Source organism: Quercus lobata, chromosome 11 (genome assembly GCF_001633185.2).
Source record: "Quercus lobata isolate SW786 chromosome 11, ValleyOak3.0 Primary Assembly, whole genome shotgun sequence".
NCBI classification, from domain to species: domain Eukaryota; kingdom Viridiplantae; phylum Streptophyta; class Magnoliopsida; order Fagales; family Fagaceae; genus Quercus; species Quercus lobata.
The window spans coordinates 27,113,706-27,140,633 of record NC_044914.1 but is presented as its reverse complement, the minus strand read 5'-3'; the positions used below and the strand labels follow the sequence as shown (position 1 = coordinate 27,140,633).

Below are 26,928 nucleotides of genomic sequence, written 5' to 3'. Positions count from 1 at the left end.
TCATGTTACTTATCCATCATTCTACTAAAAGACTTTCCCATGTTTAAAATTGAATCGGTTGTTGATAATAAAAAAAATTTCTTGAACCTCAGTATTCTTATGTGCATTTAATGCTCTGGTGTTCATCATAAACTTGGTGTACAAATATCAAAGGTAAGCTGTCCAGGCTTGTATTGAGCATTATCTCATTCAATGTTGCGAAAATATTTATTCATGTTCACAGTAGTTGGTTCTAAATTAAAGCCTGAGGCTAGGCATTAGGAACTTTGATGCGTGTGGCTCAAAATCTCATTCAGAGTCTCAATGTAAAATAATATTTTATTAAAGACACCGAAGGACCCTGCAACTTACAGTATTTTGATGTGTAAAATGACAGGACTGAAAACAATAGGTTAGCAAATAAAATGAAAGGAGAATAGATTTAAAGAGGGAAATTAGAATAATAATGAGAGTGAGATAGAGACATAACAGAACCAGTGAAGACGAGAGAATATCAAGCAATCTGAATATAACTATAAGCTATGAATTCCGAATAATCTCATTACCCTTTAAAAATCCTAGACGAGAGAATTGTTGTCAAAACCTTGAACAAGATCAAAAATAAGGCCTATGATATAATAGAATCATAGGCCTTTGATTCTATTATAAGAAATTTCACTGAAATGTCTAACAAGTCCATGGCTGCAGCAGCTTCATATATATGTTTGTATGTCTGTATGAATAAAAACGCAAGTAATCAACCATCCTTTGAAGTTTCGAGTAGGTGAGACATATTCCCTTCAAATTTAGCAAGTAAAAGATACCTAAGAAAACCCCTGACTGAGCATTACCTCTTTCTGACTTTTAGCTAGTTCCATCTCCAGGATTGCAATTGCTTTTTCTGATGCCTGGTAACACTGCACTTCCTCAGCAATTCTTTGGCGGATGCTATTCAATTTTTCAACCATTAGAGACAGTTCCTTCTCAGCATTTGCTACAGCTCCTCCCGACACACTGGCAACTGGAATAGATGTTCCCATTTTGCCACCATGAGGCTTACTTCCTCCACCACTCATTGTACCAGATGTTTCAAAAAGAGCACCATCAAGTGTTACCACACGTCGAAATTCTTTGTTTCCACTGTATGCAATACGTGTTGCCTGAAAATGAAAAATAGAAGCTATTTAAAAATTTGCCAGACCCAAGATCTACTTGCACCAATATGGCAATATTGGTTATTTTACTCTCAATAAGATGGAAACCACCAACAGACTGAACTTGAGGATTTAACCTCATCATGAGACCAATGCAAATTAGGCATTAATGATAATTCCTTTTGGTATAAACAGATTTACGTTTCTGATAAAATGTATGGCAGGGCTAAGATGCCCAAGGCCTTAAAAAATGATTTCTTATCTCTTAGAATATGTTTGCTTACATTGTGACATATTCCACTTAAGATTCTATCAGCAGTAAAACATCTAAAATTTCCTTCTCATTTGTCTTTGATTCCAGTTGAAAAGGTTCTGTCACAAGGTAAGGTAGATTGCGCAAAATTTTCTTTAGGAAAGTGCGCACGAGGCAATAAGAAATTAAAAAGTTATAAGCTGACAACTTTAGTTACTCCAATGCAACTAATCCAGATAAACCAAGCACAAGCAGCTAAAACCAACTTATTAGCCACAATGCCAAATTATCAAAACACCAGCTTGCTTTTAGAAACAAGTGAGGAAACTTAACACTGCATTTTTTTTTTTACAATTTTGAATCAGAAGAATAATCCAATGATTTAGAAAGAAACTGGAAACTGCCCAATCAAGATCCTTAACTACAACAGTGTTTCCCAGTGCTGCAAAGAAAGCAAGTTTCATTCTTTCATCCTGAACTTTAATTAAATCAAAAGATGTGGAACTCCCTCTGGAGTGCTTATCTTCTCCTTCAACTTGGGTAAAAATTAAACTTGCTTCTCTTGCAAGGGGAATTTAAAATTATAAAATAAAAAATAAAGTAGTCATAGTTTTATGAGTCCTCTTCAATTAATGGGAGTCTACCATATATGAAGGAAAGAGATTTATACACACACACACACTACTGTATGGCATTAAATATCAAGGTGGCCACCAAATCTGAATTATCGTTTTCTAAATTTATTGACTCCTCCATCCTGTTAAGTAAGTTGTGATATTAAATGCTTAATTCAGATTTTACCTATCATTAAAATAATAATAATAATAATAATAATAATAAATTTAAAAAAAAAAAAAAAAAGAGTTGTGATATTAACATTTCAAAACCCCTTTTGACTGCTGCAAGTTTTGGTTGCACATGACCAAAATGTTGACCAAATACTTTTGCAACCCAAACCCAAATGAGCAACCCCATAGATCCTACAATATGTAAAGATTTGCTTTGTTATCTACATTGTCTCTCCTTACTATTTCAAACCAGCTAGTAGATTCAATGGGAACAATCTACACTATCATAATTTTAAACTAGAGGATCTACAAACTGGAGATATCAAACCTGCTCTCTTTAAGATATTCTAGCCTTAGACACAAGGAAAAGAACATTAACAGGTGTCAAACATTTGACAAAATGCTATTTTGGGGAATGAACAAAAAATATTTATTTCAATAAAGTGAAGCACAAAGTGACAACATATTTGATGGTAGCAGGGAGCATCAAAGATGTAGCAATAGGAAAGCAAGTTTTTTGGCAAGTAACAGGAAAGTAAATTCATATAATAAAAATAAATAAAAAAACCCCAGATTGGTAATGACAGCATCAGCTGGAAGGATACATGTTCTCATCTTAATGAAGGACACTGAGCTATTTTAGAGGCCGGCTCCCCATAAATAGCCCATTTGCAAGTTATACCTTCCATCCTTAACTTTCAATTTTTCAGCTAACTAACAAGAATTATGCCTCCAATCAGCATTAGCACTAACACAAGTAATAGACAAAGTGCATCATTAAAAATAGGATATTGATGTAGCAAGCAGGAATAAGAGGGTAAACTTTCACTAAGATAAGACGCAAACTGTACTCACTGCTTAGATGCTTCATCAAATTTTTCGACATATTTGTTGGTGCCAATTATATCCTCAAGATATTCAAGAAAACCTTCATCATGGGGTCCCTGAGCTTTTGGCTTCATAAGTAAAATCTGCTCAACTTAATGTGTCTTTCCCCTTCACAAGTGTATATTTAGTTCAGTTTTCTGGTTGAGGGCTATATAGAAGAAATTACTGTATCTGCCCAGTGGAGTTTGCTGGGCTCAATAATTTCTCCCAATATAGGCTGTACTAGTCAGGAAGTTTGGATATTATAGCAGTAAATTATATTATTTTGTATATAGTTCAGGTTTTATATATTTGCAAGGATAGAGAGATTCATCTCAATCATGGTAGCTTGAAAATGTGCAAGGTGGTACTTTGAGTCATAACATCATAAGATAAAACTTTTCTTTTGTTTGGGAGCCACTAAAACTTCATCATGAATCATGACCAATGATGTTGATTGGTGACAGTAGTTGTAGATTAATATGGTGTAAAGATGACTAAAAGTTCTTACTGTATACCACTGTGCAAAGACACAAGAATCAAGAGGAATATTCTTCAAACTTAGAATGTACACACACATTAACACAAGAAAAAAAAAAAACTATTAACCAAAATATAAAAAAAGAGTTTCTCCAATAGTTTGGATCATTTCACTAACAAAGTATGAACTAGGAGCATTGTATTGTGCCTAATATTTTTAGTGATTCCAATTCATTCAACACAGAAAGACATAGTTTATTCAGCCAAAGAAGAAGGCAAGGATTAAAAGAAATGGACACCATGAGAGTGCTGAGCTGGAACAAAAAAAATATACCACTAGCCTTGAATGTAGAGAAAATCAACTCCTGCCCTAAAGGGCTGTTGCATGCACTGGTTAAATTAGATACCACCACTCCTGCAGACTGTCAGATTCACTACATAAAATGAAAGAGAACAACAGTATACCACTTCATAGCAGCAATAGTTACAAGAAGAAACTTCATATTAAAGAAAAATCAATAGCAATTTCAGTTCTCTCTCATGGTTAAAATGATCAGCATGCATGTTCAATAAGGTTTTTTCGCTAAAAGGAAGGAAAAACCAGCTCAATCCAGTACATAAAATGAAAGAGAATGAAAGTATGCCACTTCACAGCAGCAATAGTTACAAGAAAAAACTACATAACGAAGAATAATCGATAGTAATTTCAGTTCTCTCACTGTTAAAATGACCAGCATAAAAACCAGCTGAATTCAGTACATTTAATGAAAGAGAACAGTATGCCACTCCATAGCAGCCGTAGTTACAGAAAAAACTACATAACAAAGAATAATCAATGGTAATTTCAGTTGTCTTTCATTTACCTATAAAAAAATTTTCAGTTGTCTCTCATGGTTAAACTGGCCAGCAGGCATGTCCAATAAGGTTTTCTTACTAAAAGGAACGAAAATCAGCCCTTGATTTTTGCTGGTACTCTTGCAACTTCTTCAGCCACATATTATTCAGCCCTTGATTTTGGCTGGCACCAGCCTACTGCACCATTTTTTCATTTTTCATCTTTTAGTCTGTCCCAACTACAACAGCCATTTTAACAAATTAGCAATATATACAAGTTGTCAGGAGAAGTGGACCAGAAATTTCAAATATAGATGACATACATAGTAACATAGTAAACAAGCAAAGTGAGGGGGGAAAAAAACATAGGGATGTTTGGTTCTAGTGAACAACATTGACCACCTAGTTGCTTTCGCAAACATATAGAATGGTACATCAACCTTGCCCTATTCTATAAAAGAAATTGTTATCACAGGAAGGATTTCATCTAACAAAAGAGGATGCAAAATAGTGTTACCTTTCCAAGTGTTGATTCCAAAAATTTGGTTGGAAGAATCCACAATAACTGGTTAAGAAAAAAGAAGTTGCACATTGTTGCTACCGAGAGCTGTCACCTCAAACTACTATACCAATTTAGGGTTAATTCACTTTAGCACCCTGCTAAGGCCAGAACCTGAATTTGCAACCATGAAGCCATAGACAGGAAGCACTGGGAGCAGAAGTTCCAGTTCTCTGCTGAGTAATTAAGGTTCTGCCTGACAAGCAACTCCAGATATTTCTTGCTTTGAGATATTAACAGATTTCTCAGAGTTTGCAACACTTTGGCCTTCATTGATTAAGCCACTTATATTGGATGCTGGAACCCATCCAAATCTAATCATACTTTCCAGAGCCTTTGCTGCATTGTCCATATTTCCCACCTTGGAAAAACCACGGATTAGAGCTCTACATGTAGGAAGATTTAGTGTAAGTCCTTGCTCTCCAGCTCCATCAAGTAACTTCAACACTTCAGAAAAATTTTCCTTTTTGCATAGGGAATCTATTAGTGCATCATATATTTCACTGTCCAAGATCATACCCTTGACTAATACATCATCTACCAACTTTAAGGTTTTCATCAAATCACCTTCCTTGCAGTAAGCATCACCTATCAAGCCATATGTCATTTCATTGGGCTCAATTCCCCTTGCTACCATCTCCTCAAAAAGAGCAAACATCTTATTTCTTTTCCCCATGTTGTTGTAACCACAGAAAAGTGAAGTGTAAGTCACAATATTTGGCATGATATTCTTTTTCTGCATCTCCAGAAAGTGCTGCTCAGCTTCCTTCACTAATCCTGCCTTGCAGTAAGAATCAATCAGAATTGTGTAGGTCACATGATCTGGGGTCACATCCTTATCGATCATGTATTCAAACAACTGGTTAGCTTCCACCAATTTCCCAGACTTGCAGAAGCTATCAATCAAAGCATTGAAAGAAGACGTGGAAGCAAAGCCCTTCTGCACCATCTCATGAGATAAGGAAAGGGCCTTCTCCATGTCTCCTGCTTTGCAGCACCCATTAACAAGGGCAGAATAGATGAAACAATCAGGTGGAACCCCCTTTGATGGCATATCATCCAATAATCGAAACGCCTCCATTAAATTTCCAGATTTGCAGTACCCATCTATAATTGTAGCATAGGTCACACCATTAGGAGCCAAACCCTTTCCTGAGATTCCATCAAACAGTTCCCTAGCTCTCTCAATAGCACCCAACTTGCAAAGTCCGTTAATCAAGGTATTATAAGTAACAATGTTTGGAGTAATGCCTTTCTGGCACATCTCTTCATGGACTTTAAAAGCTCTGTCTAAATCACCTTGCTTACAGAAGCTGGAAATGAGAGAGCTGTAAGTAAAAACATCAGGCACCAGAGACTTGTCAAGGAGTTCAGAGAAAACCTCCATTGCTTCCTGAGTTTTTCCGTTCTTACAGAGACCATGGATGAGGACACTATAACTTTGGACATCAGGAATGACCCCTCGTTCAAGCATACATCTAAATGCTGAAAAGGCTTCTGTTATGTTACCCTCTTTACAGTGCCCATCAATCAGGGCTGTATAGATTACATCATTAGGCACTATTCCACAATCTAGCATTTCCCTGAAATACCTGTCTGCTAATTGCATTTCCCCCGCCTTACAATATCCATTGATGAAAGCCCCATAAGTATATTCATTAGGCTTCAATCCCCTCTCAATCATTTTGACTATGAAAGTCTTTGCATCTTCCATCCTTTTGGCCTTGCAAAGCCCAATTATAAGAGAATTATAGCAAAAAGCATCAGGCAGAACTCCATTTTCCCTCATTCCTTTCAATATCCATATTGCCTCATCAAATCTACTTTCTTGGACGTGACCTTTAATTAGAGTTGAGTACAAAACCGCATTTGGTTTCAAACCCCCAGCAATCATTTGCTCCAGAACACTATTAGCCCGTTGCAGATCACCACAACGGCATAGACCATTTATTATAACACCATAAGTGGATATAGTGGGTTCCAATTTCCTCTTCTTCATCTCAAGAAGTAGGTCATAAACCTGTACCAATTTTTTCTCTTGATAATACCTATCAATTAGAGGGGTAAAAGTCTGGGTATCAGGTGTTATCCCAATTGCAATCATCTCCTTCAAGATAGTTCTGGCCTTATCCACGTCACCAACCTTACAGAACCCACTAACAAGCACATTATATGTCACCAAGTTTAACTTTATTCCATGGGCAACCATCTCGTCCTTGATTCTCAAAGCCTCTTCTACTTTACCTTCTTTCATGAAACCATTAACCAAAGCAGTGTAGGTAAAAAGATCAGGACGTAGACCCACATTGAACATCTCTTCCAATACCAACTTTGCTTCCTCCAACCTTTTCTGTCTGCATAACCCATCAACAAGTGTGGAGTAAGTATACTTATCCGGGAACAACCCCTTTCCTGCCATCGACTTCTTCAGCTCAAAAGCTTCGTCAACAGCCCCACTTCTGCACAACCCTCCAATCACTACATTGTAGGTAACCACATTAGGACGACAGCCCTTCTCCTCCATCTCAAAAAGCACCCTTTTAGCCCCCTCCACATTCCTAACTTTAAAAAGCGCATTGATCACATTAGAGTAAGTATAAACGTCAGGACTTATCTTAGCTTCTAACATCCCATCATAAACCTTCCAAAACAACTCCATCCCATTACACTTAACTAAATCCTTCAACAAAGAATTACAACACAACAAACGAGGCAGAAATCCACCATTTTTAGCTTCCAAAAACACAGTAACAGCCTCATTCAAAAAACCCATCTTCCTATAAACATCAACCAAAATCTCAATCACCATAACATCACAATTAGACCCGCCACAGTCTACACGACACCTAAGAATAGAATCAAGAATTTCCAAAACTGGCTTCTGGGTCATCACCATTCGCTCTAAAACGCCACTAGCATGTGCATAAAGCCTCAAATTACACAGAGAAACAGCCAGAATCGAAAAAGAATACAAATTCTGAGGACCACCACCCATTTGAGAAGTGGACCAATCAAAGAAATGAAGGAGGCGTTTGGGGTTAGATACCTTGTTCTGAAGAAGAACGGAGCGAACAACTTCTGGGTTCAGCTTCTTTGGTATGTCCGAGGATTCGATGAGGCACTGCCAGTTCATTTGCTTGAGCATGGCCGAGATTTCGTTGACGGTGTCTTCGTTTTGTTTTGTTGAGGTCTGTGACTGTGAGTGTGAGAAAGTGCAGAAGTTTAAGGATTTTGGATCAAAAACATGATGTTTTCGTTTTGCTTTTGCGAGAACATGTCGATTTCGGAGTGCGAATGTTAAACCCATTGTTTTTCGTTTCCGATCAGAGAGAGACAGAGAGACAAGAGTGTGAAACAAACACAGCTATAACTTATATAGTGTAGAGTGTGGACGTATATTAAAGAGCTTCACTTCTAAAGGGGTATTTTTCTTTTCTTTTTTTTGAGAAGAAGGTACTCATTTGGTCAGCCAAAATGTCAAATGCAAAATTATTTCTTGATAACTAGAATTTTTTTTTTTTAATGAAATACTTAAATTTGTAGTTGCAAGTTGCAATCATGGTTGTCAAGTGTAAATGTTTTCAATTTTTGGGAAATTAAAAAAAAAAAAAAAACACTAATGTTATTAGTGTAAAGTGTCAAGCTCCCATACTATCTACATTTTAAATAACTATATCTTCTTCTACTTTTTTTTTTTTCCTTTTTTTTTTTAATCGAGATAATATTATAGAGCATCCACAGCAGATGTTCTATAAAAAATGTTATTTTGATACATTAAAAGTCTACTTTATTATTTTACCACATCATTTTACAACATCTCATTTATCATATGTTTTTTCACAGATTGCAAAACTACCTAGATTAATTGTAATGCTCTTAGTGCAATTATCAGTTTTGTAGATCCCAAGAAGTCAATCGGCCAATTCAAACACGTTGTTTCAAAGACTGCAGGTGGCATAAAAGATAAGAACACCAAGATCAGTATAAGTAAATATATCAGTAACTAGCAATAAACCCGAGGGAGCATTAATCAACCTACCTTATGATTATAAACTGGGCATCCTTTGTTCGGTCCTTCACATAATGCCCCCCACAATCGAAACATTTTTGAAGTCTGCACACCATATGGACTAATGTAAGTGAATGAAGATCAAAAGAAAAAGATGACGAAACAATTTAAGAGGGGTAGGGATTATAATCGAGGATTCAGGTAAGTACCCAGTGCAGCATCAATTTCATCCATTACATAAAGGGAGGTTGGCTTGTAGTGATGAAGTGCGAAAACAAGAGCTAAAGAACTCAAGGTCTGAAAGCAGTAAAAGGAACAACATTATAGGTTACACAACTGTCAACATAATTCAGGGATTCTATAGACAGGCATGCTTATTGTTCAGATGATGGATTCTATAGAAGGGTTAAAGTCAGCAATGTTCAAAGATAACCTTTTCACCACCCGATAAATTTGCAATATTCTTCCAGCTCTTCTTTGGTGGTCGGACACTGAAAACAACACCTTCAGGGAAAGGATCCAAAGAGTCCACTAGCGCAAGTTCTGCATCACCTCCAAGTGTGATCATCTATGGCAAGTCCATTAGAAGGGCAAAAGTACAATCATTACTTGTAAATGCATATAATACAAGAAAAAAAGGAAAGAAGCATGAAAGATGAAAAAAGAAGCATCAAATATGAAAAGCCCCAACTGATTGCAAATGAAGGAGCATAGAAAAGAATTTTGCTAATCGAAAGTGGAGTTCTTCAATGGCAGAAGATCTAGCACCAGGGTACAAATGGTACTAGTTATATTTCTTGCAATTCAAACTGTTTAATGTACATTAGAGACACCAAAGAGTCAAAATGGACAATAGAATTTATAATCTAGTTAAAACTTGTGGGGGAGTAATCCATTCACAAACCTGATACATCTCCTTCAGCTTCAAAGATATTGCATTGAATCCTGCCATGAACTCATCCAACCTGTTATTGTACCATATCCAGTTCAGTGAAAACTAAAAAAAAAAATTGTGTAGAAGGATTAAATGAACATAAATCAGACAAAAAAATAAAGATAGATATGCATGCCTCTTCTTCCTCCATTCATCATACCGTCTCTTTATGTCATCATGCTGTTGAGTGACCTTGTTTAGTTCCTCAACTCGTTCATTATATAATGATACCTTTGTCTGATATCTTTTAATCATAGTATGAAAAATTTAGCAGAGGGCCCTGAAGAATTAAACTCAAGTTGATAAACATTTTTAAAAAACAGAGAAAGTCATACTCTGAGATGGAATAAAGATTAGGATTCATCTCCTTCAGTTGGGCTTCCAGCAGTGCTACCATTTCAAGAGCCCTCTTTAGGTCACAAGCCTCGTTAAGAGTTTCATCAGTCAAGGTCGCCTGAAGCTTTTCAGGGTCCACTAAATCTTTCTGAATTCTGCAACCAGTACACAATGTTAAGCATGCTTTAAAATGATAAAGACCCCCTGCTTCTTAAGAGTTCCACAAAAAGGACATACCATATGCTTTATAAGAGCAGTTTGCAAGTCGTCAAGCCTTTTTTTGTAACCCTTCGCCTTCAATTCCAACTCCTTGTATGCCTTTTTCATGTCTTGTAATTTGTATTCAGTGTCAACCTGTGCCATCACAGAGATTGTAAACAAGATGTCAGGAAACATGAGCAAAAAAAAAAGAAGGGGAAACGAGAAAGATGCAAGAATTAGTACAGTACCTCTGATGCCCGTAGCTCATCCACAGTCTTTTTCACTTTGTCGTAATTGGATTTTGCATTGTCTAATGCATCTTTATGTTCATCAATCAGCAATACAAGGAGAAGAAAGAAACTAGATCATATAGTGGTATGAAAAAATCTTTTTTCTTGTGGATTTTTATTAATAATAAATAATGAAAAAAAAAAAAAAAAAATCCTCCTATGTCTTTTTATAATTCTCTTGAATGGTAAAAGCTTTCTGCTCAATTTCTTTGAAAATGTCTCGTAATTTTTCCTTTTCGTCAACAAGTCTTTCTTTCTCCTCCTTTGACTCCTCAATCCCTTTAGTCAACTTCTTCATCATTTTTTGGACAGTCTCTATTCGGACTATATGGTGGTTGATATCCGTGCTATTTTTATCAATATCCTAACAGTTGGTAGCATGAATTAGTAGCATCACTTCATTGTAGCTAGTAACTTGGATGTTTGATTGTTTCATAGTGTTTCATATACTTACAGATTGGATATTATTGACCTTTAACTTCTGTGCTTTCAATCTTTCACCACCAGCATTTTCTATATTATTCTGAAGCTCCAAAGCCTAAAGCAGAGACAATTAAGCATAAATCAAACTGAGATATTAAAATAAAAGTTATATATTGTTCATGTTATATAAGATATATGGAATAAACAAAATAGCAGGTTAGTATGAATGCCAGGTCATAAACCACCTTCCATGAAGCCACTGGACTAAATTCTGTTTTGTAAGTAAATGTAATGATTGACATGCAACGTGCAAGGACAACAAAACATAATAGAGTTCATCACCCACCTTCTCTTTCAGCTCTTTAGACCCTTGTATAAATTTAACAATCTCCTTTTCTTCTGTAGAAATTATTTTCTTGAGCTCCTCCAACCTATCAAGCTCATCTTTCCTTGGTTGTGATGCAGCCTCCAGCGAATCAAGTTGTTTCTCAATATAACTATGCTGTGAATTCAAACTGTCAATCCGTTGAAAAATAGTTTCCAGTGCATCATATTCCCTTCAAATTTAGCAACTAAAAGGTACCTTAGAAAACCCCTGACTGAGCATTACCTATTTCTGACTTTTAGCTAATTCCATCTCCAGGATTGCAATTGCTTTTTCTGATGCTTGGTAACACCACACTGCCTCAGCAATTCTTTGGCGGATGCTATTCAAATTTTCAACCATTAGAGACAGTTCCTTCTCAGCATTTGCAACAGCTTCTCCCGACACACTAGAAGCTTGAATAGATGTCCCCTTTTTGCCACCACGAGGCTTACTTCCTCCACTACTCATTGTACCAGATGTTTCAAAAAGAGCACCGTCAAGTGTTACCACACGTCGAAATTCTTTGTTTCCACCGTATGCAATACGTGTTGCCTGAAAATTGGAAAATAGAAGCTATTTCAAAATTTGCCAGACCCAAGTCAACATGAATGTGAAATCTCCAATAAACCATATAAACTTTCAAGTTCTACTTGCACTAATATTGGTTATTTTGCCCTCAATAAGATGGAATACTTTAGCAGCTTGTTTGGACAGTAATGTGAAATTGGTACCAATATCATGAAAGTTGCAACACCAAGATTCTCCCTCCGAAGTAGCTCAACGCATGCTTGTGCTACACCTGTTGTTTCCACTACAATATAATCAAGTCCAGGGCAAGCCGTTGATATAGCAACATCATATTTAGCTGCAGATAGAAAATCACAAAAGTTAATAGACAAACTTTATTTGAAAATTAAAAATATATATGGGATTTGATATCATACTATTTGGTAAAGAAAATGATGAGTTCATCGATGCATTAAACTCGGCAATAATTGGAAAGGGTTGGTAAAGTAATAAAGCCGAACACAATTTCACAAACATCAAACACAAATCTAAACTCATATAAATCACATGTATTGTTCTGTATACCTAGGACAAGAACTGTTGTTGAAAATCAGGTATAAGAAAAGGCATCAATTACGAGTCACAAAAATTGGACTTTTGTCATTGTTAATCTTGAAAAGATGGCTAGAAAACAAAGATTGTAAACTAATAACAAAGCAGGGGACTTACCATCAATAGCACCAAGATCACCCATTCTTCCATATATTCCCTCAATTCGGTTGGACTCCTTAGCCTGCAAGATTGCTTTCAGAACTGATCCGTGACTCTTCTCAATATCCAAAATAGACTTAAGTTCTGCAACCTTCTGTCTTGCAGCTTGTTCAATAGGAACAGTGCATCTTGTTCTTTGATGCATTCCTGCAATAAGGGTCAAGTACTATCATCATATTTCCTAATGGCAAAGCAACAAGTGAACTTGAAATTCAAATTAATTACGATGAAAACACAAACTTGTTCCACTTTACGAGCTCTCAATACTTCAAGCTTCTTCTTATCTATGTCAGTTTGAATATCTGCAATGCTTGCAGTTTTTGTTTTTAATTTTCCCAATATGACATCCACCTGCTTTTGAGCATCTTTAAACGCTGCATGACCAGCTTCATGCTGAAAGAGCAACCATCACTTTCAGCCAACTTTATTTTAATCTCTGCTACACAATTCATATTATAGGACCTTTTACTTCTCACAATGTCAATCGACACAAGAAATGAATTGCTTAACAAATAATGTAGTGCTTAAAACAAATTTTTCCATTTATATGTGAGAAAGCAAAATAAGTGGACACTAACAAGTAGCTAATGCTCTCATCCCTTAGAATTAATTAAAAAGATACTATCAAAGTACCAAAACCCACCTTTTCACTCAAAAGCTTGCTTTCAGTACATGTAACTTCAAGTTTTCCCTTATGTTCAATCAGTTGCTTTTCCCAAGGTTCTAGTTTAGCATGAATTTTGCAAGCTCAGCACGATATCTCAGTGTCAACTGCTTATTGACCAATCAGGGGTAAGTAACATTTCAATAATTAGCTACACATGCCCATGTCTGCTAGAGGTGAGACAGTATTACATTAATTATTTTGAAAGGGGATTACCTCTTCAACAAAATGGTATCAATTTCCCAACCAACAAAAAGATTACATACAATACCAAGAATAAACAAAATAAACATAAGCATGCATCCACACCAATGTCACAAAAGAAACTTCTTGGTTTCTCATTGGTTCTCCCCATGGAATTGGGTGATTTTTCTTTACAGTGTTTTTTTTTTTTTTAAACCACAACAACATGAACCCAAAAACACAAAACAAAACAAATAAACCCAATGCAGTTTCGATCATAGCTCTAAAGTATCCATGTCACAGTCAAAAGCCAAAATATTACATAATTTTCATTAATAAAAGCAGGAGCTTTATTTACTCACCTCTCTGCGCATTTAAACCACTACAACAGAAACCCCCAAACACAAAACAAATAAACCCAATGCACTGCCTATCATAGCTATACAAGTATCCCATCCATGTCACAATTTATAGCCAAAATGTTACATAATTATCATTAACAAAAGCATCAAAAACTCATGAAAATGTGGCTCAGTCTCATTAATCAAAAAATTTCTAGGAACTTCATTAATCAAAAATTTCAATGAACAGACTCTTTACATTAATTGACAATAGATCCCTATCTAAAAAAAAAAAAAATACTAATAAACAATATGTCATGAGTCATAACATATTCTCTCTAATAAACTCTAAACAAAATAACTAATTACAAGAAAATTGGTCAATTGAATAGGCCAAAATTAGTATCAATCCATATCTCTTCCTTGCCTGCTGCTACTTGCTCCTTCATCGTTCTCCCCTGTGTTTACCACAACAAAAGCCAGGCAGAGTTGATCTTCATTACCAAGTCTAAAAGACCAAATTTGGATCACTTGGTTAAGCTTTCTGCCAAGATCATTTTTTTCCACCACCTCATTCCAAGATTTTATCAGCATATAGCATGAGCTTTTCTTCCCTGACTCCTTAGGCATGTCCCATTGCCTCAAAACAATTTGTTTTACCTTACCGGAGGCCTCCATGAATGGGACTTCCATTGCTTGTTGTTGATCCAGACATTCTCTTTCTGCCTCCCTCAAGAAACTGCCATTGATTTGGCTTAAAGGCATGGACAGCCGAGCGTTATGTCGGTTTAGGTCAGTCTTAGTGAGAGGTTTCTGTATGACCAAAACCAGTTGGGTTCCACCCATTGTGTCAATGATATTCTGGAAAGTTTGAGGCAGTTTTGGTGATGGGTTTGACAGTGGAAGGGTTGGGTTCAATTTGGGCTTCTTTGGTGGCTTTTCTTCAATCTGGTCTTCCTTGGTGGCCTTTCTTCGCTTCTGGGTAACAAGCTTCAAACCCTGACAGTTGAGGCCATCAAATACTCTGGGTGGCGTGGGTTTGGGAGATTCAGAGTAGTTGGGAACAACAATGGATGAAGCAGCAGAGATTCCCAAATGGGGTTTCTTGGGTGGGATTATTTTGAGGCGTGTGATGATCTTGGGGGAAGCACAAGCAAAACCCTCTGGTGGTAGCGAAGCTTTCCATTCCGGATCTGCAATGCCAGTGGGTTGAGAAAACCTCTTCCTTTTGACGTTCAAATTTTGCAATTGGTAAAGGGTATGAGGCTTGGAAGAAGCAAGATTCGATCTTTTTCTTTGGAAGGAGCCCCAGGTGGGTTTGAAACGATATTGTAGTCTCTTCTCTTCTGAAGTCAGTGGCAGAGACGGTTTTTTAGGGTGGAATAGAATCAAGTCCTCCAAAACCCTAAGAGTGAGCAAGTCCAAGTCCAGTTGTTCATCTCTGGTGCACTCTCTTTTGAGTTCATTAAATGACTCACACTCACAAAGTGAACCGGGAGTCACCATGGTTTTGATGATCAATTCTCTGTGAGTTACAGAGAGATAGAACAACAAGCAAAAAACAGAGACGAGAAAGAGACTCCAAATTCAATTCCTAAGTAGAATTGGCCTCCAAGAATCTTAATTTCTGTTTCTACACTCAGAAAAGGGAAGCAATTGTGGGCTACAAAGTGGGTATTCTCTGTGAGTTTCAGAGATAAAACCAGAAACAGAGAGAGAGGGTTTGTTCTTGGGTATGGAAATATGAGTGTATTTTTTTATTTTTTTGGGCAATGAGTGTATTTATATTAATTAAAAACATTGTAGTATATCCTTCTCTGAGTGGGAGAATAAAAGCAGAGTCGGTCTCTCCATCTCAGTCTCCGACTCAGAGTCGGAGAGACCAAAACAGAGGAGGGGTTTGTATTTGTATCATTCAAAAATAACGGCTAGTTGGGATTTCTTTTGTTCCCTATTTTACCCCTATCTTTTTACATTTATTTCTCATACCTGCCCCTCCCTGGTCAGCCAAAAAAAGCCACGCAATTCAACCTACCAACACAAAGCAAATGACAAGTTTGCCCTCAAACCCCCGCCACCGCCAGCCACTTTCTACCACTACGGAATATTTATTTTATTTTATTTTGTTAGATGTAAGATCATTTTTTTCCTTTCCAGTTAGTTACTATCTTTGATTAAATATTCATATTTTGGAATTTTACTTACTCGGCAATGGCATGGGGAGACTGGAGAGTAAGGATTGGGGGTGACACTGCATTGAGGTATATCTTTGTATTAGTGGGTTGATAATCTTTTTATTATTAGCTTTAATGTTCTCTAAAAATTTGTCCATGAGTAAATTTCCACACTTCATATTTTGAAAATGAAAGCTTTTGGAATCGTGTCTTCCATCTTGGACATCCTTAAATTTTTTCAGGTTTTTTTAATTTTCATCTGTTCACACTTCACATTGATGTGAAATTCTTAGTAGCTGTACTACAAATATTGTTTTTTGTTTTTTATTTTTTATTTTTTTCAAAAAGTTTTCATAAATGCTAGAAAAACAGGTCAGAACTACTTGAACATGCAAGAAAACCGGAGATTGATGATATTGCTATAGTGGGACCAGCAGGTTCTGCAGAAAATTTTTCTTCATGGAAAAATTGATTACAAGGATTAAGTTTGGTATCTTTTTTTTTTTTTTTTAATGCTAGCTCTCCCACTAGGAACTACTTGGACACAAACCCATCTTGTAGCAATTTTGAGATTGTACATGAATTTGCTGAAATCTGTCTTTTGGCTACCAAAAAGCCTTTTTTGCACAGTACAATTTCCAGAGGTTTGAAATCTAGCCTGTCTTTGATACTGAGAACTTCTCAAGAACATAAATTTGGTTAATGAATGGAAAGATGATAAAAAGTAGAGTGAAATTCATTGGTGCAATTAATTGGTTGGGTTTGGATGATTCATGGTGATGAATATATATATATATATATATGTGTGTGTGTGTGTGTGTGTGTATAAACTGTTAGTGACAATAATGGCACCTAAGAAAAACACATCAATCCATAGTTTAAAAAAAAAAAATTCAATGGGCTTGTAAAAACTGTTAATTGCATAAAATTTTATTTATCAAGAAAAAAATAATGATTGTCTTAGGGTTGATTCTTATTTGGCAAATGCTACTCATAAATGCATAAAAAAACTCAAGGTCATATTGGTCAGCTGCTTGCTCAGAACCCAGAAAGTCGTATGACATGCTTCTTATTCAATGTTTCAGGTGAATATTGAGTATAGAATTGTTACAATGGCTTGACATTGCCAATGGTTACGTTACTTGTTTTGTTTAACCCCAAATTCAATTTAAATTATATATACTTCCATTCATGTGTACCTTCTCTTCTTCTGTCATCTGATTAGTTATTTGGCTTTTTGCCCATCATAACTGCTACCCCTGTCCATCTAAATCTAGGTTTCATTTTATTTTATGCTGAGATGTGTTTATTTGATTTTGATCCACTCAGTTGTCTAAGTTATGTAATATAATTTTGTTGTGAACTTGGTTCTTCAAAAACAATTAGTTTTATATCTCAAATGTGACTTACCCGTCTATACTGTAACTTCGTTGTGTAGTGATGCCAGAGAAATTTATGCAAAAAAAACTTACCAACTTCATTGGAAAGCGACTCAAGTCAGAAAGGGCTGCTTCTGTAAGCTTCAACCATATGCACAATCGTAATGTTTACAAATTTTGGTTTTTACTCTGAAGCAATACTTGTATGTTGATTCTTTGTTTATAGAACCATAGAGGATCTTACCCACTTTTCCTTCCCTTTGCTCAATAAACCTCCAAATAATCTACTTTCATCTCTAACTCCTAACAGCTGATAAATTTAGGAATGTAAGTATGATTTGGTTAGCATTTTGGAATAGTTTTCTTGCTTTAAGAAACAAATTGGTAATTATTGTTCCAAGATATTAACCACGCAGTAATATAACTGTTGAGGCCTTGGGGAAGCTTTATTCGTACACTTTTGGCTTCAATGTCTATGATAGGTGACAATATCTGGACCATATAGTCTCGGGCTTGAATGAGTAAATGTATTAAACTATTACTTAAAAAATGAAATATGTCTATTAATTTTTTACTATTTATACTTAACTAAGTGCTAGTTTCTTTTTGGCTTTGTTGTGGTTTAGATTTGGACAAGCATATTGCAACGAACTATTGAAATGGCCAGAAATTTAGAAATAGTTTGTTAAGTGATGTTGTAGAGACTTATGGCTTGAAATGGCTAAAAGATTTAGGTCCTACATATTTTGGAATAAGCGTAACAAAAGTATGATTTAACTTAGTAAGCACTCTCTACCTCTACTGAATATTTATTTATTTTATTTTGTTGCACATAATTAATTCCCTCCTTGTTGATAATCTTAATCTCCCATTCTGACAAAAAAGGACAGGGAAGCCATTTAGACCTGGAACCCTGAGGGTTTGCATGGACTTGATGTTATCGACCACCTTTTCTGCAATAGAAAGTAGTCAGCTCAACATTCTCAATCTCATCATTGCACTGCTGAAAGAAACCTTCAAATCCTCTAGCCAAGAAGGATTGGATGAGGTAAATAGCTCTCTAAAATTGGCTAAGAAGTATTCCTCAATCTCTTTGGATCATTTATCCACTAGTTATCCAAGTTTATTGTATCAATGTTGTCGGACTTTCTTTGAATAATTGTGAATAAATGTAATTTTTTTTGTATTTCTGTCACCTTCTTGAAGCCAAAGTTCTCTAGATTTTTGTGTTGATTCTCAATCATAACTTCATTCTCTGGAGTAGAATCATTAGCTTGGTAGAGTTCTAGAAGCCGGAGCAATTCTTGTTTTTTAGATTGACACCACCCAAAGCAACTTTGTTCCACTTCCTATGAATTTACACTTAACTAGTCCAACTTTCTCATAAATTGAAAATATATTGATCCATTGACACTCACATCCCACAAACTTCTAATTACATCATCACTCCTTTCATCTCTCAACCAAGTAGCCTGGTCTTGATCTTCTCCCTAATTTTATATTAGAATTTAGTATAATTGGGTTGTGGTCATTTTGTGGTTGACAAGAGCATCATCCTCCCTGGTAACACACTGCCTTATATAGCCTCTATCTTATGCTGGAAATTTCTCCCTTTTATTACACCAAGTATGCCTAATTCCAATAAAACCCAAATTTATTCTTACATGAACTCTTTGAGACCTCTTCTTGAGGAAGAGCCAGCCTTGCATCCAAACTTTTTCTTCTCTTACAAGACAGTTGAAATCCCCACAGCAAACTCAAGGGCCTTAAATGCATTCACTGAGCTTGAAATGATCTTCCAGAATCTCTATTTCTTGGCAAAATAGGAAGCCCATAGCTGCGTACAAACAACCAATCCCTACAACCTGATTAAGAGATTACACCACTTACTTGCTAGGCAGATGCATCCACAACTTTTAAATCAACTTCCTTTTTCCATAAAAAGCTAGACCACCTTCTCCACACCAGCTCTACCACTGGTACACAATGAGAATCCACATAACCTAAGGTCATCGATTTTATTAATCTTATCCTTTTCCACCATAGTCTCAAATAAGAAAATAATTTATGGGTCATGGTCCCTCATGAAGACTCTAACCATCACCATCTAGGCATTACCAATTCTTTAACAATTCCACATGAATGCTTGCATTGCACATACTCTAAAACACTAAGAAAAAACTAGGAGGAAAATAAAGAGTCACCAGCTGACTCTGATCAATCAAATCCCCACTAAGAATGAAATCTTGTAGCTATCATACCTTAGTTTAGATTGAAACAAAAGCATGACCTGGTAAGGTAGTTGGGCAGTGATCAAGCAATGCCAGGTGGAGAATGACAATAGAAACATACTAATGACCAGTTCTAGGAGAACAAGCTTGAGTCGCATCTAGACACATGAGGCAGAGGAGGAATCCAAATAACTGGGTGGGGATCAAAGCATTTTGCAGAGTGGAGCTTGTGATCAGCTTGGGAAAAGCTCAGTGCACTATAGCAGGAGGAAGTTATCATGTGTCTTTAAGGGAATGACATGGGAAAGCTGCCCCCTTTCGTTAGTTGCTTTGGTTTACAACTTTAAGTTTCCTTGAAGGCTTGAAGCACTTTTTTGTACATTCAACTGTTTGAAAGAAATCTATTCGTTATAGTTTTAATTTTTTTTGTTTTATATATTCATTTTACAATTGTATGAAGATTTGCAAATTTTAGTAGAATCTGTAGACAACTTCATATGCAGGTATTTGGTGCATGCCAATGGAATCTATGCCAGCTATTCCCTTCTTTCAACCATCATTGTAGCCATGCCTCACCCCACTCCACGATTGTTTTCAAAACCTTAACTAATTGTACTTAGAATCATCATAAAAGCAAGAATTAAATCTTTAATTCTGGCTGCTGGAGACACAACCATTACTTGAAGTGCAGCTTGTGGGTCTTTAGGTGCATTTTGTCACAAGGCCATAACATTTTATAGCCCCGAAATTTGTTGTAGTGGCTTGCTATGCAGTGCTGTGAATCATTTCCTTATATGAACTTTTCAGCAGATATGTTCACCTGTGGCTAACTCCAGCAAGGACATTGACAATTCTGCCTTCCAAGGTTGACCACAATTGTGTTCTTACAGTATATGTATCTAACGTGACGTCCTGCTCATACCATATATACATATATATGCTTGATGGCCATTAGCGGTGCTGTTTGTAATCTTGCTAGTTTTGTGTATGATTTATGTTACTTGTTTTTGCTACTCATATGTAAGAAGTTTTCATTTTCAGGTTCCAGATATTTATAGTTTTGATAATCATCATTGCTATAGAATTCACTCTTTTGAAGAGAAAGCAATGGTCAAATATTGTACTTTAGGACCTGCATTAGCATTACCAAACCGGTGCAAGTTCATCTAGTCCTGAGTGATTTTTAGTACAGGTTAATCAGAAGCCACTATTACATTTTACCGTCATTGGTTCCCTGAAAGCATGGGACAAGCCCAATCACGAGAGTATTTCTGTCATGGTGATGCAAGTGTAATGTAATATAATGAACAGGTAAAGTTGGCCAACCAATAACCATATTTGATTATCATATGAAATGGACAGCTACCAGTGAACCTTAAGTTACTTACGAAAGTTTTAGCCAAATTGTAGTGTATCTTTGCTGTTGGTCATCAACAAATTATTGATCAACCAAAAAATTAAAAAAAGTTTATTGTGAGAACATAAATAAAAAAACATTAAGACTTCAACACTTTGTTCGGAAGTTTATAAAGGAATGAAAATATTGTGTTTGGAAGAAAGGACACAAATAGTTTACTTCTAAATTAAAAAATAACAAGACAAATACAATTAGTATGTGTTTGGTAAAGATTAAAAAGTCAGCTTATTTTACTATTTAGCTTATTTTTGCTACTATTTAGCTTATTTTTGCTACTATTCATGAGCTCCACTACACTTTTTGGTACTATTCATAGATTTTACTGTATTATTTTAGTTAATTTTTACTTTTATTTATAGTACTTTCAATAATAAAAAAATTTCAATTTTAGCAAAATAAATAGACTCTTAATCTTTCTCTTTTTTCCTTTGTTTTTTTGGAAGATGAACCCAACAGTTTCCTTAAATACAGACATGAATATTTAACATATTTCCAGCCTTCCTCCACTTATAATCACTGGCTTTTATTTGATATTCATCCAATAGATGATAAAGAAATACTTTGTTGTCAACTAATTAGACCTTGATTAAGGTTCACTCTACATGTCAAATTTCCACTCCATGAAAACTGGAAAGGTAGGTAGCTAGTAATTGAAGATTCTGAACCTGACAACACACTTTGCTTTCTTAAAGTCTTAATCAATTAAAACTAAAAAATCTACATCACCGACCACAACTATGGCCAGATAATTAAGTTCAAGCAGCCAAATAAAGTCAAAAAAAATAGGTGAGTGGTGGAATTTAATTTCAAGCTTATTTGCGATTGAATGCAAGACTGAAGGAGTGAGACAGACTTTTCTTTTCTTTTTTTCCTTTTTTTGAGAAAATGAGACAGACTTGGGATTGATGTTTATGTCTATTACTCCTTATTTTTTTAGATCCAAATTTTAGAATATGGTTTCACATAATTAAATCACTGGAGTTCTACAGTCTATTTGGTGTGAGAAGATTACTCCACAACCTTTTAATTTAAGTCTCCTACAATTCTTCGTTGTGCAGTAATATTGGTTTTATAGTACTAATTGGAGGTAAATTTTTTTACTAATCCCTCTTTCAAATTAATTTGTGCATTGGTTTTGGGTAGAAACTACAATTTAACAAAACTGGACTTAAACCCAATACATTTAAATTTTTGGATTAAGTCAAATATAAAAAATAAAAATAAAAAAAATGCTAGAGGGGGGACTTGGGTTGGCGTCTTCCACTTGAGCGTGACTATAGTGACACTCTACCTGCTGAACTTGAGCCTATACATTCCTAATTTAACATTAAGTAATGTTCCTATATATTATTTTAACCTCTCAATAATATTCTTCCTAAAGTTTTATTTCCCCAATAAATTATAATAGCAAGTGTTCATTAGTGGATTGAATATTAACGTGTGAAAGATATGATTAGTATTCCCACATTGGATAATGACTACAAAAGTAATGAAAATAAAAAATGACCTAAATAGAAATATGTAAGGTTATATTAGGAGTTATAATAAAAATTATAGGATTAAAACAGTGATTAATGTGTGTCTATATATATATATATTTTCTTTTTTTTAATCATTATTATTATTTGGAATCATACACCATCATAATAAAATTTCATTAGATATTGTCAAAATCCAACCAGTATAATGTTACAAATAAATAACCGATATAAGATATTAACTATGTAATTTCATATATTGATTCTTAAAAAAAAGTAATTTCTTCAATGTTTTGTTTGTATTTAAAGCATGGATAAACAAAATACAAGAAATATATATATATATATATTCTAATATTATTATAATATGAATTTGGTTAATTTTTTCTCTCTATTTAAAATATTTTATATACACAAAACAGTCATATTTTTTCTTTGCAACACATTTAATTGACATGGAGACCTAATCATCTAGTTCATGGTAAAATGTTTAAAAGTCAGAAAAAAAAATACAAGAATTTATGTATATTAGACTTTAGAATTGTGGGCTAATTTTATGCCATGTGTCCACTTAATTTTTTAATCTTTGAGTTAAGTGAGTTAATGAGTGCAAAATACTAAGAGTCTAATATTAATAAACTATAAAATAAAAATAAAAAACCAATCATATCCACTCAATAAAAATCACCAAAAAAACAAATATCACTACACGTTCTATTTTATTAAAATTAGAAGAAAAAAAAAGAAGAAGATCATAAGTAGTATTAAATTTAGATAAGAATTTTAACATGTGACTAATTACATTTAATTTTTTAAAATTTATAATTTGATTAATTATTTATATTTTTATGATAAAAAATATGTTTAATTTTAAATGCATCTATGCATATGCATGAGTTACATGCTAGTATAATATGTATAATTGTGATCAATATTGGATTAGCCCACTATCCACCCTCATCCCTCTACTATAAAAATTTGTTTAGTACTTCCAAAGTATAATAACGTGTTATGCAATGCTCTCCCGTGAATGGTAGATTAAACTAAGAATTTAATAAATAGAACCCTCAATTATGTGAAAGAGATTAAGAGTGTACCAAGTCGCTGTAATTCACTCCTCTATTATGTGAAAGAGATTAAGAGTGTAGGTACGGACTAATTAAGCCACAATACGATTTCACATCTATGATTGCAAAGCTTTATACGGTACAGCCACATTTTATTGAATGCTTGTTTGATTTTTTTGGCCTTGTGGACGGAGACCCTAAAGAGCATAATTTAAATGAGAGGATCCAAACTTTTTGTCCCAGCTTCTAGATGGCCGCCCTACAATATTACAGTCGGTGCTAGCATCCATGCCAATGTTTCTCTCTTTCTTCTTTGTTAGTTGAATGTATTATCCAGTACTATTATTGAATTTCTACTTTACTTGAGCCTCTCTAATTGTCCTCTACATGCTTGTTAATAATTTTCAAATAATTTGGCACCCATTTCTTTTGTTTTGAAAATAAAATTTTTTTTGGCGCCACCTGAAAGGGATGCCTCCATGTAATAATTTGGTGTGTGTGGGATGGAAGGTGATGCAGGACAACCAGAATAAAACTGAAACAACAATAAAATAAAGGGATATAACCTAGGAGTCACCACCAAGCGGGGAAACCACTAGGAGTCAGTATCTAGGGTAGACTTGGAGTCAGCACCAGACCAAGAAAGACCAAACAGCCATTTTTTTCATTCATCAAAATATCAACTATTTCCTCAAAGAGTACAATAGGTTGCTTATAAAAGATTACTAAACCCTAATTCTAATTGGCTAGGAAATCCTAATTGCTTCATTACAAAAATAACCTTACTTCCCAAATTAAAATACTAATAGCCCAATAAACTACTAGGACGTAAAACATAAAAATACAATTAACTTGCAAATATAAATAATCTTAAATAATAATCTTCTTGCATCTCCCGCATCATTCTCCTCTGGTTGGAGGAAATTCGACCTCGAGTTTTAAAGCATTGAAGGATTAGGATGCTAACAAAAAACACTTGCTTCAAGTTTGAAATCATCTTAGGGAGCACAGGGAAAAGAAGAACCTTGAATTCGATCACATCAAACTCATTTGGAATAACAAAATCAATGTATGAAATCAGTATAATCTCTTCTTGAACCTTATGAACCATAGAAAGCACTGCGGTTTTAACCTCTTCGACTTCACCAAGACGTAGATCTTCAAGGACTGTGGAGGGTTGATCAGAAGCATGTTCAAAAACTTCAACTTTCACATCATGTGCACCCTTTAACATAATACTCTCTTTAGGCACCATCTCTTCACCTTGTTGCTCTTCAATAGATTCATTTCCTTGCACGTATGCTAAAACAACACTTGTCGAAGCATGTATGTCTATGTCAACATTAGGCTTTGATGTTGTTGGAGAATTCTCCACGACCAAGATATCATCATCAATGTTGTCTTCTATTGGGGTAGCAATAAGTTCATTATGATCTAGTATCCTTAGTTTCCCAATTGAATCGGTTTGAGTCTTTTTTTGCTTCATCTGAGTAATCCTGTCTTGAACATTTTTCATGAGCTTTACAGATATTTCCTTTAATTCTTTGGTAGATAATTCATTGGTAGATTGTTCAAAAGTGTGCTGAGGACATGAAATGGGATGACAACTTGAAAAGTACCACACTGAGATTAAGGTAGATACTTAGCTCGATAGTATGGTGACAAATACTCATCACAAAACTTTTCTTTCATATCTTCCCATACACTGATGGCAAGTTATACCTTATATGGTAGAAATATTCAAGATTCTCCCAAAACCTTTGTGCTTTATCTCTTAACTTCAACTTGGCATACCTAACCTTTTTGTTATCTGCAAAATTTGCTTACTCAAAGAATTGCTCCATCCCATTCATCCAGTTGACAAAATCTCGTGGATAAGTATCACAACCATCAAAATAAGGTGCTTCTAATATTACCATAGCTCACTAGGCAAAAAGATTTTTGCCAACTTGACTTATTAAGTACAGCCTACTAAAGAAGGTATTGCTATGGCACTAATCAACACCAAGCAGGGAAACTACTAGGAGTTAGCACCTAGGGTAAACTTGGAGTCAACGCCAGGCCAAGAAAGACCAAATGACCATTTTTTTCATTCATCAAATTATCAACCATCTCCTCAAGGAGTACAATAGGTTGCTTATAAAGGATTGCTAAACACTAGTTCTAATTGGCTAGGAAACCCTAATTGCCTTATTACAAAAATAACTTTGCTTCCCAAATTAAAATACTAATAGCCTAATAAACTACTAGGACCTAAAACATAAAAATACAATTGACTTGTAAATATAAATAATATTAAATAATAATTTTCTTGCATCTCCCGCATCAAAAAGACTACACACATTCGGAGGAATGGTCAAATACGACAAAAAATTTGGACATCCTCGTTTGTTAAAAAAATAAAATAACCGTTTTGTAAATTTTTAGTCCTCCTGAGTCTTGAGACCACTTGCGAAGCTAAATATTTTAATTCCCCTCTACAAGTGAAGGAATTTGGAGAGAAATGAAATATGAGGGTTGGAGAATCTTTCCAATTTCCAGCTTTGTATTTAAAGAGATTGTGTAGTATATTACTTTATTCTTATAAGATTTGGCAGGTATAGAATACATAAAATAATTAAAAAAATAATAATAAGTGTGTACCATAAAATGACCCATAGTATTATAAGTACCAAAACCCAATTTCTTAACTGTTATTTCCCACCCAAAAGTAAAAGAAGATATAAGAAATTTTTTTTTTTTTGGGTGAAAAAGATATAAGAAAGTTTAATCACTTGAAAAGACAGATATTTTATACTATATTATCTCTTAAATACTTCTATTTTTGTCACTCATCTAATTGGTTTTGTCCTCATGTTATGACAGCTTTTGCTGCTTACCCTATACAGGCTATTAGTCAAACAAAGAAAATGATCTTGAGAACCAATGACTTGTAATTTAGGTGCAACATCGAATTTCATATTTTCAATGCTAAAGTCTCTTACTTGGATATCAATTTAGAAAGCACCAATGCACTTACAAAATTGAATTAATTCCTAAAACAATCCAGTCCACTTGTGTTTTAATATTTGATAGAAATTAAAATGACCATTATCCTTAGTATTTTAATAAAGAAGATATCTGTTAGTGCAACAAGCCGGCCAAGATTGTAGAATTAAAAAGAAAAAAAGTATCCTAGGAAGATGATAAATATAAAAATGAACACAGTAAAAACATAGCAGCTTACTGCTTATGTGCATTAT

The 26,928-nt window shown here is 34.9% G+C and overlaps 2 protein-coding genes, 1 long non-coding RNA gene and 1 pseudogene across 11 annotated transcripts; 1 reads left to right on the top strand and 3 right to left on the bottom strand.

Moving 5' to 3' along the window:
- Positions 1-570: 570 nt before the first annotated feature.
- On the bottom strand, positions 571-8,297 carry LOC115968152 (pentatricopeptide repeat-containing protein At5g61990, mitochondrial-like). 9 transcript variants are annotated; one of them, XM_031087450.1, is made up of 4 exons: positions 4,873-8,297; positions 3,030-4,594; positions 831-1,139; positions 571-712 (listed from the first exon to the last, which is right to left on the bottom strand). In XM_031087450.1, exon 1 carries the CDS (start codon positions 8,219-8,221, stop codon positions 5,099-5,101), a length of 3,123 nt encoding a protein of 1,040 aa, XP_030943310.1. In that variant the 5' UTR covers positions 8,222-8,297; the 3' UTR covers positions 571-712; positions 831-1,139; positions 3,030-4,594; positions 4,873-5,098. The 9 variants fall into 9 exon arrangements, with proteins under 9 accessions (XP_030943310.1, XP_030943306.1, XP_030943307.1 ...); XM_031087446.1 differs by having other exon boundaries at positions 571-1,139; positions 3,030-3,170; positions 3,856-4,594; XM_031087447.1 differs by having other exon boundaries at positions 571-1,139; positions 3,030-3,943; positions 4,385-4,594.
- Positions 8,298-8,732: 435 nt separating this feature from the next.
- LOC115966640 lies at positions 8,733-14,055 on the bottom strand (annotated as a pseudogene).
- Positions 14,056-14,201: 146 nt separating this feature from the next.
- LOC115969505 lies at positions 14,202-15,793 on the bottom strand. Its single transcript, XM_031089167.1, has one exon. The coding sequence runs from the start codon at positions 15,444-15,446 to the stop codon at positions 14,346-14,348; it is 1,101 nt and encodes a 366-aa protein (XP_030945027.1). The 5' UTR covers positions 15,447-15,793; the 3' UTR covers positions 14,202-14,345.
- Positions 15,794-16,088: 295 nt separating this feature from the next.
- LOC115969337 lies at positions 16,089-20,085 on the top strand. Its single transcript, XR_004086928.1, has 3 exons — positions 16,089-16,201; positions 17,553-17,629; positions 18,120-20,085. It is a non-coding gene; the product is annotated as an uncharacterized LOC115969337 (long non-coding RNA).
- The last annotated feature ends 6,843 nt before the right edge of the window (positions 20,086-26,928 follow it).